This window comes from Ictidomys tridecemlineatus, chromosome 2, assembly GCF_052094955.1.
Source record: "Ictidomys tridecemlineatus isolate mIctTri1 chromosome 2, mIctTri1.hap1, whole genome shotgun sequence".
In the NCBI taxonomy this organism is placed as follows: Eukaryota; Metazoa; Chordata; class Mammalia; order Rodentia; family Sciuridae; genus Ictidomys; species Ictidomys tridecemlineatus.
The window spans coordinates 175,677,321-175,693,310 of NC_135478.1; the positions used below are offsets into that span (position 1 = coordinate 175,677,321).

The 15,990-nt window shown below is 42.4% G+C and overlaps 1 protein-coding gene across 10 annotated transcripts in view; it reads right to left on the bottom strand.

Annotated features, from left to right (window-relative positions):
* Positions 1–15,990, bottom strand: part of Srpk2 (SRSF protein kinase 2) — a 227,807-nt gene that overhangs the window by 7,078 nt on the left and 204,739 nt on the right. For 6 of the 10 annotated variants that reach the window (XM_078040210.1, XM_078040207.1, XM_078040216.1 and 3 more), the window contains 5 exons: positions 11,352–11,452; positions 11,134–11,241; positions 6,481–6,550; positions 5,746–5,838; positions 5,266–5,358 (listed from right to left, as the gene is read on the bottom strand). In XM_078040210.1, the coding sequence (XP_077896336.1) occupies positions 5,266–5,358; positions 5,746–5,838; positions 6,481–6,550; positions 11,134–11,241; positions 11,352–11,452 (465 nt within the window). The remainder of the gene's footprint in view (positions 1–5,265; positions 5,359–5,745; positions 5,839–6,480; positions 6,551–11,133; positions 11,242–11,351; positions 11,453–15,990) is intronic. The other 4 variants (XM_078040212.1, XM_078040208.1, XM_078040217.1 and 1 more) reach the window with 2 other exon arrangements.

Sequence of the window (15,990 nt, forward strand, 5' to 3'; positions counted from 1 at the left end):
TGCGTTTGATTCTCAGCACCGCATATAGATAAATAACTTTTAAAAAAAGGTTAAAAAATAGCTAACTTTAGGTCATGTGTTTGAGACATAATATGAAACAAATGAACTTCCTGTGTTCATCTGGATCTGATTCCCAAGCTATCTCTTCAAGTATTTGTAGAAATATTCCAAAATCTAAGAAAAATCCAAATCTGAAGCACTTTTAGTTTCAAGCATTTTGGATAAAAGATACTCATCATTATTTGAACAATTTCACTGCTTTTTACATCATAAATGCTAAAATTTTTGAAATGTTTTTAGTATTAATTTAAAAACTGAGCAGTGGTATAGACTACGGTTTATTATTTCATAAAACGTCTTTGCTATATGTTCTCTATCAGCATTCTGCCTCCAGGGCACAGAATTGTGGACATGGCATCCCTGTCTTTCATCACAATTCCAGTCAAGGGGGCCTTTATCATGCATTCTCCACACAGGTCCTGGTGTGAGCAAGGGTAAGTAGTTATGACAGGACAGCAGGCTTTATGCTAGCACCAGCCCAGGCAAAGTGGAACATATGCTCACTCTGTTTCTAGCTCACACAGGTTTCTATCCAAAACAAAGAATGCATACAGGTTAAGGTGCTTACATTTAATCAACAAATATTTACTGAATCTACTCTGTTGTAGGCATTAAATTTGGCTAGCGATCCAGCTGTACACCAGAGCAAGCTCCTGCATCTTAGTTCTCAGAGAGCTTATCTTCTAATGTCTTTTTCTTTCTTTTCTTTCTTTTCTTTTTTTTTTTTTTTTTTTTTGGTACCAGGGATTGAACTCAGGGACACTCAACCACTGAGCCACATCCCTAGCCCTGTTTCGTATTTTATTTAGAGACAGGGTCTTACTGAGTTGCTTAGTGCCTTGCAGTTGCTGAGGTTGGCTTTGAACTTGCAATCCTCCTGTCTAAGCCTCAGGAGCCGCTGGGATTGCAGGCGTGCGCCATCGCCCCCGGCATTCTTTTTCTTCTTTTTAATTTTTTGCTAAGGTCTTTCTACAGCCAAGGAAAAAATGCTTTTCTAAACTTAGAATAATGTTTTTAAGATGAAATTGTAGTGAAAAGGAGTTTGTACATGAAATGAAAACTTTAAGACAATAACTAGTGTAAGGAAACTTTTTTCTTAGCTATTTCTATAGTCAAGCTCACACTGAAAACAAAGAATCCTAAAATGAGCCTTCTAGAGCTCAAAAGGCCTCAAGAGAGGTCATGTCTGTCTTTTGCAGGGTTTCCAAAGGCAACAGAGTCCTCACAGGATATCCACCCGATCATGAATTGCTCTAATGCACACCCTTGGCATCTATCTATGGAAGCTATAAAAGTGAGATGATGTGAAAATCTTTTAGAGCAATTGACAATGTCTGTCAATCTAGCCTATGTGGGTAACACCCATACGGAGTTCTGATCCTCACAGCTAATAATAAGAGAATCTGTTACTTTTTAGGTAATTCTGGAAATAAACTAAAACAAACTGGTGCTGGGGATATAGCTCAGTGGCATTGGCCTAGTATACCCAAGGCCGGGGTTTCAATTTCCAGAACCAAAATAAATTAAACAAATAAAAGGAAAACATTCCAAACAAATTTTAGCTCAAATATTAAATAGAACATACTTTCTTCCCACTCTGCACTTCTCTCTTTTTTAAAAATTTTTTTGGAGGGAATAGTACCAGGGATTGAACCTGGTACCAGGGATGCTTAACCACGAAGCCACATCCTTGTACCTTTTTGTTTTTTATTTTGAGACAGGATCTAAGTTGCTTAGGGCCCCGATAAGTTGCTGAGGCTTGTCTAAAACTTGTAATCCTCCTGCCTCGGCCTCCTAAATTGCTGATATTATACCAACATGCCTGACCAGTTGTTTTTTAAAGTCAACTGTTCCATTCTCAACACCCTAATGTTTACTAAAATAGTATCTATTAATGGGTCAGAAGAATATTGCCCAGAGAGGGCTGCACTTACCTGCACTGACTTTCCAAAACTGTCACTTAGGGGCTGAGACACTTCTAGGGACCACCTACTTCTTGGGGTCAGAACAGGAACAAAATCTACAGAGCTGCTGATTTCTAATGGGCCACACCTCAATATCCTCATTTCTTAACCATCTTTGGTGACCAATGTTTACACCTAAAGGAATCAGCAGTACCATAATTGGAAGATAGCATTAATTATTTTTCCTGTTCAAAAATCCAGTTCAATTTTTAATTTCCTGGCTAAGGAAGAGTACTATTACTTCTTTGGAGTCTTTAAATTTTGCTTTTGTCTTTTATCAGTTCTAACACAATAGTATTTTTTAGAAAACATTTTAAATGGATATATATTCAGGTCCCATTATTTCCAAAATATATATTCACACACTACTTGCCAAAACATGTCTTTCAATAAACCATTTCCTTAATCCTTAGGGATGTAGTGAAATCTATTTCCATGATAACTCCTCATTTATCATAATATTATTCCTGTGACTTCAAAAATCTAAATTCCTTCTCATTACACAGCCATTATAAACAAACAATTATCAGGAAAGAACATAAGCCCCAAATCCAGTCATTTCAGGGATTTCTGGCCTATAGAGAAATTCTCCCTTACATCCAAAGGTAGGAAAACTCACTCTGGTTACCAGTCAACAGCAAGTCCAAATGTTTTTGGTCTGTCATCAAAGGATGACAAATCCATTTCAACTCTGCAGGTAACCTTGACACAAACTGCTCAAAAAGAACCAAAGCATACAAGTCCAAAAGCACATGTGACAATGATGGTAACCTATAACTACACATTCACAAGGAGGCACAGGAACAAGGGTGCTAATGGAAAAGTCCAATGTGAAAGCTGCCTTCCATACATGAAGGGCCACAGACAGGCAGATCTCTTTGAAACCTACAACCCACCAGATCTCCATTTACCAGGTATCACTCTGAAGAGGGCTCCTGCCAAATGGTGTGATTGTTGCTGCTGGTTCCGTGCTGGCATTCAGCAGGTCTGACCCTTGGAACTCATAGCTCCAGGCCAGGGCAGAATTTAACAGTATGAAAGCCTAAGAGCAGCCACCTGATGAGCAGTTCCATGACCATCAGCTGCAAGGAGAGACCCTTTAATTCATGAGACTTCATTCTCTCATCATTCAAGTCCCTTTCTATTGTCCCTCTTTCCCTCCTATACACAGTATGTGATTCCTACCCTGTCCCCTGACAACAAACAAGTCCATCCCTGTTGCTTGCAAAAGAATAATCCCTGCATGCCTTCACTATCAATCCACACCAGTGCCAGATGCCTGTGGTGGTCAAGGTGGCTTCTAAGCCCTGGTGCTAAAACCCAAGCATCCGCCTGTTTGGAGGAACAGGTGCTCTGTCTAGTGCCTCTCATGTCTCCTCCTTCTTCTCTGGAGACTCATCAGGGGTGTAACACTCTCTAATACTGCAGCAGACCAGGATGATGTGTTGTAAGCCACTCTCTCATGCATCTCCCATCTGACCAGAGAGAGAGACCATTGAGAAATCTAGTCAGCCACACTGTCTGGGGGCAGGCCAAATCCCACCAGCCTTGGAAACATTCTGAATTGTGGAAGGAGGAGTCTGTCTTCATTAAAATAAACACAATTCCCCAAGTCACACTGAATCCCAGGCCACAGTAACCCAGAGCTTTTGCTAGGTTCAATCATTTTGAAATATTTTCAGAAAGATTTCCTAGGAAAATTGCATTTACTTTCTAAGTACTACTGCTAATCAATAACAGCTACTGGCTGTGCCATGTGTCACACAGGCATCCTTTTACACCTTCTTGCAACAACACTGTAACATGAAATAATCCACCATTGAAAGATGAGGAAACCTAAGATCAAAAGAGTCCATGACATGCCCCAGTCTCACAATCTGTCACTGAACAGTTTAATAGCAAAGCTACTTTATCTGCATCGGGGAGGGGAACTTTTTATTCAGTAAGAATTTTCTTCATAGAAAAATAAAAAGTCAAGCTGTTTCTTCAAATTTGGCTAAAAAAGAAAAGGTAAGTATCTGAGAATTTCAGAAATTTCTAGAACCTCCACGTTCTACTCAATCAACTTTAAAAGTTCTTTTATTAAGCCGAGCAAGGTGATATCCCAGTGGCTCGAAAGGCAAGAGAATTGTGAGTTTAAAGCTTCAAAGACAGTCTCAGTAATTCAGTGAGGCCCTAAGCAACTCAGTGAGACCCTGCCTCTAAATAAAATATAAAAAGGGCTAGAAGCCAGGCATGGTGGTACAAACCTGTAATCCCAGCGGCTCAGAGGGCTCAGGCAGGAGGATCACGAGTTCAAAACCTCAATGAGACCCTATCTCTAAATAAAATATAAAATAGGGCTCAGGATGTGGCTTAGGGGTTAAGTGCCCCTGGGTTCAATTCCCAGTACTCTCAACCCCCCTCCTCCAAAAAATCTTTATTAAAGAATATTACAACCAAAAACAAATTGAAGACACACACAAAAAAGACATAAGAGCAATGATTATGTCTATCACAAAATGATACAGCACTTGGGAGGGGTTTAAAAAAAAATTCCCTGGCTGGGGTTCTAGCTCAATAGCAGAGGCTTGTGTGGAATGCATCAAGCCCTGAGTTCAATCCCCAGTAGCAAAATGAAACAAAATTCCCAGGGCAGAGGGGGTTTATAGTATTATATAAAACTGATCACTAACTGCAGACTACAGAGGGCAAAAAAGAACTGTTTCAGAGTCATACCAAGGGAAGGTCAGCAAGAACTATAACATTAAAACAAATCATCTATAATGTAGCATGTCATAACACTTGAGGAAAATGAGATTTTATATACATGGGATTTCTGGACCCCTCTGTAAACAACTCAGATCAACAAAGCACACATAGACATTCACTGAGTCCAGACTCTAGGCTGCCTCTGTTGCAGTAAAGAGTGTCCATGAAAAAAGAAAATGGAAAGATAAGTCTGGTTGTTTCCTAAAAATCATTAAAATCCTTTTTACAAATATCTGAATATACAGTTTTGGTGCCTGTGGTAGGAGAGGTAAGAAGTAGAGGAGAGAAAGGATTTTAGGAAGGTTGTTTTCTTACAAAATCCTTATTCCACAGAATCAGATGGTTCAGGATTATTTCTTGAGAACTTTCTTCAGCAGAATTCCCCAGCTGTAAAAGTCCAGGTCTTTCTCCATTGCCCAAACATGAACGCACAATTTCTCCTCTTGGGAGAAGATTACGCTGGAAATTAGTGTTGCATAAATACCGTTACCTTTTCTGGTGAAAAACTCCTTGGAATATTTCCCCAACATAGCGTATTTTCGAGGGACTTTCCCCAGCAGTTCAATGATCAATGCTATGTGATCTGCATTGGGAAACATTGCCAGCAAAACAGAAACACACGACAGTTTAATCAGTACACTGCATGCAGACACTACCACCGCCCGCGCAGACAGAAACAGAGCGCGACCTGAATGATCAAAAGCATAGGCTTTCCCCATGCAGCTGGATTCAGGACCCAGAGCTGGAGGGCACCCAACTGTCCCGGGCCCCAGGGAGGGGCCAGTACACAGGGCGACCGCAGCACAGGCCAAACAGGGTCTTCCCATTGACTTTTAAATCAGCACAGGAATTCTGTTGGGTTGCATTTGGAATTTAGAAGAAATGCCTTTGTCACCATAACACTGCAATCAGCAGCTGCTATTCCGTTTCTGTCTGCATCGTGGCGCTTTTCAAAAAGAAGAGGTACTACCTCTGCGATTGAAGAATTCCCGAGAATATTTTCCAGATAGAGCAAAATGCCTTGGGATACTGCCTAGCAGCTCTATGATGTGGGCTATGTGGTCTATGGAGGAGAGAAAAAAAGGATATGGGAATGGGAGGGGCAAGGGGAAGGATGGGATAAAAGAAGAGGGAAAAAAGCGAAAATTAGTAAAAAATCAGAAATAGATTCAAATCAACAATGTCTGCAGCACATCCATGCAGAGGCTCGTGGGACTAGCAGGCCTCAGGCACCCTCCGGAGTGTCCATAGTGACTGATGCCAGCTCACCCCAGGCCACCCCAGCACTGCAAGCAAGTAAGCATGGAGATGGTCAGGCTTACAGATGGAATTCAAGCCAGAATTCCCTGGTTTTCAACTCAAGTGCTCAAACAGGACAGTAAAATGGGCAGCAGATCAGTGGACAAAAGGACTCCGGAGAGGCTCTGCGATTGTTCAGTCTGCCCTCTCCCACCAACAAGGTGCCTGCACTGAGGAAGGCCAGGAGCAGAGCAGCCTGAGGCCCGAGGGCTCTGCAGAGTGCTGCCTGTGCCAGGCAGGCACTGCCCATTCACTGAAACTGAGGGACTATAAACCCAAAGAAAAGCATCTGAATTTGGTGTTTGAAAACCAAAACATGGCTCTATTTTAGTAAAAACACAATACTCTCTAGAAGTTCAGGACAAGAAGTAGACCCAGACTGAGGTCTTCAGAAGGCAACACTCACCTTCATCTCTGGAATAGTCTTCCCCAGAATGTGGTTCGAACAAATAATCTCCTGTTGCCAGCTCAAATGCCTAGGACACAACAGACGACATGCTGAGCATTTCAGAGACTGGCCCCCACACCAGCAGCTCTAAGTTCTCTCCTTACAGAAGAGACCTACATTTTATTAGGATCTCGATCAAACAAAAGAACCTCCTAAAAGTATTCAAATCTCTGTTTCTTTCTTCCAAAAAGTTCAAAGAAACTTCAGGAACATTTTTACAGCTCTTCCAATGGAAGATTTAAAGGCCATGAATTCTCTTCGTTGTAGGAAGCAGAAACAAACTTATGAGTCAGCAGCACCTGTGTGCAGGCCCAGTGGCAGCATGCCACAATTTCTGTAAATGGCAGAAAGAGGGCTCAACCCAGGATTCAATCAGGCCAGTCCAAGGCCTTTCCTCACCATTAGGTGAACCTGTGGTCCCTATACAGCAGATGTTGCTGCTTTCTTTAGGCAAAGACCTTTACACATGAGTAATTAATGATTATCTGCCAGCATCTTGTCATCATTTCCTTCATCTCTGATTCAAGATAAAGAAAACCTAGAATCAAGAAAAACCTTCCTCTGTTCCTGGAACCAAATGAAGCATATCACCTTACAAGCCCTGCTGAGGTTATGCAGGAGAGCTGCTCCCCAGGTTGCCACCTGCTACCCCTCAGCATGCCAGTGTGTGAAGCAGGTCATTTGTTTCCATTTTCCTTGATCAAAGAAAAAACTCAGGATCATGGGTTTAATCTGGTAACAATATACAAAGACAGCAACTGCTATTACTCTGCTGACCAAATACCATGTTTTTAAATTCAAGAATACATTAAATCCCCTTTCAAATATCTCCCATACTTATTGCACTCTAAAAGAGCTCCCCTCTTCACTGGTGCCTGGGGATCAATGGCCACGCCCCCTCCCCAAGGAGGCCCTCCAGTCTCCTGCTGAGACCCCAACATAGCCAGGTGTGCAGGACATTAGCCAACCAATGACCAGAGTAGACAGCCCCTCAAAGGAGGGCTCATCTACCTGGGTAAGGGTCCATCATAACAGCTCTGTCCTTAAGAGTGGGCAAAATAAGCATGGGACTATATCCCACCCTCCCTACACACATCTTATTTAATTATTAAAAGAATAAAAGACCTATGTATCAGTTGCAGGAGAGAAACAAAGTTGAAAAGACTGTTGCCATTTACCCTGTGATGAGCACCAGTTCATAACTCAGGATCCCTGCCTTCAACGAGATCTGGGTCTGAGCAGCACACAGTCATGTCAGTCTCAGGAAAGGGAGAGCCAACCATCTAAGTAGTTGCAGATGGACTAAGGTATGAAAGGGTCCATGGAGGTCCCCACCCAGGGCCTCTCTTCTCCACTAATAAGAATAACAGCAGGACCAATCCCCAATCAGGAAAGGAACACCTCCCTTTTGTCTCCAATTTCGAGTGGAACATATAGATTACATAAGGCCCAAAGAGTCTCTGTAGCTGCCAAACAATTAATTCAATACTTTATAAGCCAGGAGGAAAACGGGAATTCCCTAATTGGAGGAGGGCCTGAGAAGCTGCCTGGATGGCAGCTCCAGCAGAACTCTGGCTCTGCTTTTACCCCTCCATAATCCTGGGTTCACTCTTGCTTTAAGATGACAGTGCTCCAGTAATGATGTCTAGTTCTGATTCTCTGGACTTTGACTATGTTTTTGAAAAATTCAATAAGCACAACAGGATAAACATACATTACAATAAAACATCAGCCTTTGTGATTCACAAAAGCCTTTCATGTTGGCAACTATGAAAATATGAAACAGTACTACTTCCAACTCACTAAGCTACTCCCAATATAAACCATATTATTATCATTTTTACTTCTTAACACTTGGGAACTTTGGATTCTTCCTTTTGTCTTGGCCTCGTCTTCTCAGAGGGCTTTCTTCAGAACAGCCTCTCTTCTCATGACTTTCTGTGTCAAAGTGCCAGTTCTGAATAAGAAGCTCACCTCTTTGTTCCATGATGTGCCCCGGTGCTGAGGAAACTTGAGGTTTTCAGAGTCGCCTTTCTTTATTGCATGGCATTGACCAAGACTCACCATAGAGCCCACAAAAGTTAGCTACTCAGGACTATGACCCACAAGTGCAGAAAACAGCACCTCTGCCCAAACCAAATTTTTAGGTCATACACTACACAATTAAATCTGGAAGGGCCCTGAAGTTCAAGGAAAGGAAAATAAATCCAGCAACTGATATTCCAGCTAGTCTGCCTCATTTGATTATGCTTCTCCAGTTTCAAGCCCAAAACTCTCTTCCCTGACAACAGCATGGGCACCAGCCACTATCTGCCAGCTCTTAGTTCTGATGGAGCTTCTGCTATAGTTGATACTATTTATAAAACTGGAAGGACTATAGGCTTTACCACCAAGAATAAACTGTGGTAATGCTTAGTATTATGAGGTCAAATTTCATATGCTGCAGCAATATTTCTAAGCTTCAGAGAAAGTGTAGAGGTGAGGAAACACTGCCTCCTCTGTCAGGTCACATTCTCTAGGAAAAACAAAAGGATCTCTCAGCTGCATCCCTCAGGCAGTGAATGAAGGCTTGGCCCCAGAAAAACTATCCTCTGACAACCACCTGGTGCGAAAGAACCCCTGGAAGCAGCTCTAGCAGCACTGTGGGAGGCACATGCAGTCCCTGGGAAGGAGGTAGGTGAGAGGAGACACAGCCTGTTTTGGGTTAGGATCCTGTGATTTGTTTACTACATGTGAACACAGTTCACACAGTGGACAGGGGTATGGTGTGCAGAGACAAATTTTAACAGGATGCAAGTCAAACAAACTGGCATAAGATTGCCCACCATTATCCCTGTATCTGGGATTTTTGTCCTATTTTTCTGGTTATATCACAAAACTTTAATATCCCAAATTAGAAGCATAGGACTTCAGAGTTGAAAGTGTTCTCAGAGCCTAATTCAGGGCAGCCTTGATACATGGCCTTCTGTTGCTAGGGACAAGTGCAGCTTGGTTCGCCACCTCCTGAAATGGGTCATTGCTTCCCTGCAGCCCAACTGTTCCAAGCACTCCCTTCCTGCTGACCTGGACTGCCTCCTGCAGCTTCTAGCCTCCACCTTGTTCTGCCTCCCAGTCACACAGAGCGGGCAAAGGCCTCTCCACACAGCAGGCTCTAAATTCAAAGCAACCACCACATGACTGCCAGTTCTTTCAACCATTCCGGTCCAAAATTTACTAAGACAGGGCTTGGGTTTTTGAAACTCACTAAAACCTAAAATTTTTAGTTACATTAAAATTATTATTTGGTATTATCTATCGGAGCAACAAGGAAATAGAAATGCATGGTGTTTTAGAGGTATCTTGCCATATATGTGGCCTCAGATGATCCCAACTTGAAAGACACAAAGTATGTACTTTTTCTCATTCTCTGGTCCTATCTGCTTAACACACTGCTTTTACTTGGCATCAGTGGGCATAAAATATAGTAAACACAAAAGAATTATTAAATTAACCTCAGATAACTGAAAATTAAATCAGAGAAGAATTTGGATAAAAAATAATGAGACAAGACAAGCATGACATTCCACACATCCCACCTTTTCAGCAGAGGAATGACAAAGTAAAACCCACTGGAAGATGCTGAACTAAAACTGGCTCATGGATTAAGGTCATTGGTGCAAATGACCCAAAAAAAACAAACAAACAAATACACTGGTGGAGCTTGAAGAGTTTAGACCCAACTAATGTCATGACACTAAGTGAAAAGAATGACCTCCAGTGCCCCAGGAAAGCATCACCATATTCTCCAAGGCAAAAGACCTGGACCAAGGGAGTATATGCCACTACTGCTGTCTCAGAAGTGACTGAACTCCCCAGAGCAATAAGCCAGAAAAGTCAGAACAGTCTCTAGACTTTGCTCTATGAAAGACATTATGCACTAGTATATGAAGAGATCCCTTCCCTTGCCAGCAGGGGCATAAAAGCAGCTGCTGACATATTCCATCCTTGCACCTGGCAGGACTCCAACCTTCCAGCCCCAAGCACCCCTACCCTGAGGGATGCCTATTCTCACCACCTCCCCATCCATCATGAGTGAAGGGGGAGCTCTGCACAACACTGAAAGCCCCATGTCACTCCAAATGAGTATGATATTTGGGGCGATGGACTGCACAGGACCTGAAGAAGAGACCATCTCTTATAGAACAGAACAAAAATCCTAGACACATCTGAGGATCTGAGGAGATTTGGGGGGAGGGGGAGGGTTAGTACCTAGGGGATTAAACTCAGGTGCTTCAGCACTAAGCGACATTCCCTAGTCCTTTTTATTTTGAGATAGGGTTCACTAAGTTGTTTAGGACCTTGCTAAACTGGGGAAGCTGGCCTTCAACTTGCAATCGTCCTACCCTAGGCTCCTGAGTTACTCGGATTACAGTGTGTGCTACCACACCCAGGTAAACGTCTTCCAATTCTTAAGACACCCAAGGCAGCAATCTCCTAGCTCTCATCCATCCCATGGTTGACAATTTTCACTTTTAGAAAAACTGAGATCTGTGCCCCATGGAGACTGCCCCATCAAAAGCAGTAAAGGGAAAAATTAATTTACAAGAAGAAAATGGCAAAGGCTATCCTTACCATGCATGCTGTACTCCAAATGTCTGCAGGTGTACTGTAGCCGGCTCCTATTAAAACCTCTATGGATCTATACTGACGTGTTTGGATGTCCTCTGTGAAGTGTTTATGCTGGAAAGGAACAGATGCATTACCACAGAGGAACAAATACATAAAAAGGAAAAATAAAAAGTGTCTTCTCAGAATCATGACCAAAATATTTTAGAAAGAAAACTACTTACCACCCAACAAGCATTTCCCAGGTCAGCAATTTTTACTCTAATTTTATCTGCATTCCGTGGATCCAGGGGGTTCACCAACAAGTCAGCCGCCCGAGTTTTTGCTGGCATGGGCAAACAGTAGCAAGGTTAGTGACTGGGACAAGGGGTTTGCATGTGTGAACACAGTGTTAGCCAGACAGACCACCTCCTGTTTTAGAAGGACAAGGAGATGGTGATCACTTAGGTGGACTAAAGAGAATTAAGAATTTTTGTTTCCATCTCTAGAAAATATTACACAAAGGCGATTAAACTTAGCTACACAGAGGACCCCTAAGGATACCTCTTTATCCCTAATTCCTTTGTCTAAGCCCTAGAACATGCTGGCCTTGCTCCATTCCCTGCCTGTTTTTCTGTGGCTGCTTCTCATCTGATCAGAGGCTATTGCCTCATGGGCCATATCTAACTCATTGGTACATTACCACAAGGAACATAAAAGTAAACAGAATATTGCCATGGCAGCCAGTCATTTCCTACTGACACACTGTTCATCAGACATGGAATGACTACCAGGCCCCTGGTACCTCTACCTTAACACCCACAGCGTCTCCTACAGTTCCTGCTGCCTGGGCTGAACACACATAGGACTAGACTGGTAGTTAATTAACAATATAGATTAAAAGGAGGAACTACTTTATTCTGGTTTAATTATGGACAAGGAAGACTCCAGAACAGACATCTCTTGATATGGCCTGAGCCATAAAGGCAACACATGAACCTGTCACACACTTAGGTCATTCTCAACTCCAGGGTGATGCTAAGGTTTTCTTCACATCAGGCACAGGCCAGTGGTTCTGGGGCCAAAATAGTTTCTCAGATCATTCCAAACCATGCCTATATGTCAAGCACCATTAACCAAGGGGCAGGTGACATAGAAAAAGAACTTGGTGAGGCCCAGAGAGAAAACCTTGAAGTGAGTCAGCATCTTCATCATCAAATCTCAAACTGCCCTATAAGCTCAGATTTCTGGTAAGAATAAAATGTAACTGGGGCTTTCACTTATTATAAAATAATTTTGAAATAGTATCTATAGACTTTAAAAAGTCTGCTCAAAGCAGGGCATTTAACACCCACCCCAGAGTATCTTTTTGCTCACTCACAAGGTAGGCACTGCTTACATAAACTACACCAGTTTTTGGTTACACTGAACTATGGAACCTTGGTGCTTAAGGAGGTTCAATTCCTTGACAAATACCAGAGAAAGAGAAGGCCAGCTTTGCTAATAGTGAGCAGAGTAGACTATAGCAAGGTCCCTAGGAGTCACAGCATCCACAGGACTTCCAAGGAGGGTTCCACATGATGCTGAGAGAATTCTGGCCAGTGTTTGAGCTCTCAAGATCTATTCTCAGCTCTTGGATCAACCCAGGCCAGTCAGGCCCAGAGGTTCACCTGGTGCATATAACCTACTCCTACAACCCCTCCCCCTCCCTTTTTTTGGTTACAGGGATTGAACCCAGGGGCACTCAACAACTAAGCCACATCCCCAGCCCTATTTTTTGTTATTTTATTTAGAGACAGGGTCTCACTGAGTTGCTTAGTGCCTTGCCATTGCTGAGGCTGGCTTTGAACTCACAATCCTCCTGCCTCAGCCTCCATAGCTGCTGGGATTACAGGTGTGCACCACTGCACCCAGCTCTGCACCCCACTTTATAAGGAAGCTATCCATGATGGAGCATACCAAAGACCAAGTGGGAAGTGAGGAAAAGAAACACAGGAACTCAGAAAATGATGAGAAAGCAAGCAGCAGAGACCTACAAGGGAAGGCAAAATGTAAAAGGGGTAAGAAGAATGATAAACATAAAATGCTGACCCAACAGATAAATGGACAACACTAGAAACTACTAGATGAATCCCTCCTATCATCTAATCAAGGAGAATCAACAGGAATTTAAAGTTTGCAGAAATGGATTCAAATTTAGTTTTCAACACCTACAAGTTTTAAAACTGGCATATATCAAACTCTTTGTGACTCAGTTTTCAGGAAAGGAGGAAATGGAAGAGATCACTTCCTCCCAAAGACACAAATGCTGGAGAGCATTAGGCTGAATGTACAGATCCTGGAGCTTCGTTCTGCTGTAACCAGCTGAGCCATCCTCTTGGGTCAGTGAAAGAAGAATGAGCAGGCAGGTGTGTGGAGCCCAAGAGTGAGCTCCCTTTTCTAAACAACTTCCAAACATTAAGATCCAAGGTTTACTGAGGGAAGAGGATGCAGCTTCGTTTGACATTCTGTGACTTCCCAGAATATTTGATTTCTTTTCTCCATAAGAACAGGTAATTGAGCTGGCTTTTATTTGAGGGTGCTCAAATGGAAGGAGGCAACTTGTAATCTGCCACCCACTCCTAGTTCTTGTTTTTAAAGATACTTCCCGGGAGCTGCACAATTCAGATACGCTAGAGAAATACACTTTTGAAGATACCATCGCCACATCTTTAAATACCATTTCTTTATACTTACTATTCCTCCTTTATGTTCACTAAACAAAATCTCTTTGGGTACATGCTAGTATTCTCCAGGTTCAGGTTTGTAAATAGTTATTCAGCTCACAGTAAGAGTTGAATGTGAGCTAAATGATACTAGGTAATTTATCGAAAAAAATTAATTGTGTTAAGAACACAACAGGAGATTCTGTTTGTGTTTCTCATTTCCTCTCTCAGTGTGACAGCTCCTGTGTCAAGGTACCTGAATGCAACACTCCAAAAGGCCTCATAAATAATACAGGGACGCTCACACTTGCTGCATAATCATTACAATTTTGTGTTGCAAGCAATCAGATCACCCCCTCTGATTAAGTGGCCACTGTGGCAACCTGTCAGAGCTCTTCCTTTTCAATGATAATGCTAAACCAAATGACAAACTGAAAAGCTACAATTGCTCTCTGCTTCCACCAAATAAAGAATAAGGGAGAAGATTTCACTTCAGGAAGGGCTGGGTCCTTTAGGTCACCTTCTGATAAGTCAATCTCTGGGTAACACTGGTAAGTCTATCCAATAACCTAGCAAGAAGGTAGTTAGCAGTGCTTCAGCTGCCATCACACCTAGGCAGGGCACTGTGTGGGGCAGATACTCCCTCTTCATATTTTAGAACATTCTACAAGGGAGACATAAATATCCTCTCTACATGGAGATGGGTCAGAACAGGAAGCAGCAGAACTAGGAGACTTACTGAAACACCTAACCCACTCACTCAAAAAATGGTTACCAAGCCCCTTCTGTGTGCCTGGTGCCATCTTGGCTCTAGGGTCACAGCATGAAGAAGACACACCCCAAATTAGAAAATTCACATACTACCTAAAATGTAGACAATAAAGTAAGTAATTCACACAGCATGTCAGATAACTACATATGCTATTAATCAAAGAGAAGGAAGATAATGTTTAGGAGAGGTCATTTCTGGGAAGGTGATATTCAAGAAGAGGACTGAACTGAAGGAAGAAGTTCTAGGCAGAAGACAGTGGAAATGCAAAGGCCAGATGCAGAAAGGAGTTCACAGTTCTGAGATACTTTAGGAAGAAGCCAGCAGGAGTGGTGCAAAGCATGTGACGTCAGACCACTGCAGGGGACATCAACTTCCAAAGGTACCTTAGGGTATGGCTCTATGTGGGAAACACATGCTAGGTCATTTTGGATGTGGAGAAAAGATAAGGACATATACTTTTAAAAGGTGTCTGTGGACTAGATAAGAATGGCCTGAGGAACAAGAGGTGGAGGCTGTCCAGCAGCAGTCTAGACAAAAGCTGACAGTGACTAGAACACGTGTAAGACTCCATGTAGACCCTACATGCACAAACAATGACGCCCCCACCCCCCACCCCAATGGCCTCTGTACTTCAGACAACATGAGCCAAGATCTATGTTGTAGTTCTGGAACTAATAACCTAAGAGGAACCCTTCCCCTTTCACAACCTTGAATGGCTGTCAAGTTACTCTAGAAAAATATCATATCCTTTAGCCTGGTATTTAAGTTCTTTAAACATCTCAATCTGGCCCCCAACCTTTCTTACACTACTTCCTCATGTACATGTACTGTGTGCTGTAATGGGAAGGATCTGTGCAAATTGTCAACAAAGCCTGCTTCTTTTGCCTCTTGTTCATATAGTAACTGGTTCCCAACTGTAAGCCTCTAGACCATTGGGAAACAAAACACCCCCTCCATGGGAAGGCTATCAAATGACCAAGCAGGAAACCAAAATGGAGTGCCTCTACACGATGACTGCATCAGGAGATCCTGCCTGGAACCTCCCCTGAATTTAACAACACTGAAAAGTTGTGCTTGTAAGAAAAAAGGGACAATGAAAAAAAGACCACCGATTTTTATCTGACAGAGCTTCTAGGGATGGTAGTGTGTTGGAGAGAATAAAATTTTTATTGCAAAAGGAAAAAGTAAAGAATAAAATATAACTAGAAAGCACTCATTTTTTCATTTATTAAAGTATTTATCTTAGCATTCAGGTGCTAAGGATACAAAGGTAGAAACATACCATGCTCTCAAAGAGTTTACATTCCATTGAAGAGAAGATAATGCAAATGAGCAATGACCATACAATTAAGTAAAGTACAGTCAGTAGGACAAAAAGAAAGATTGCAGAGGCCCGCTAGGGAATAG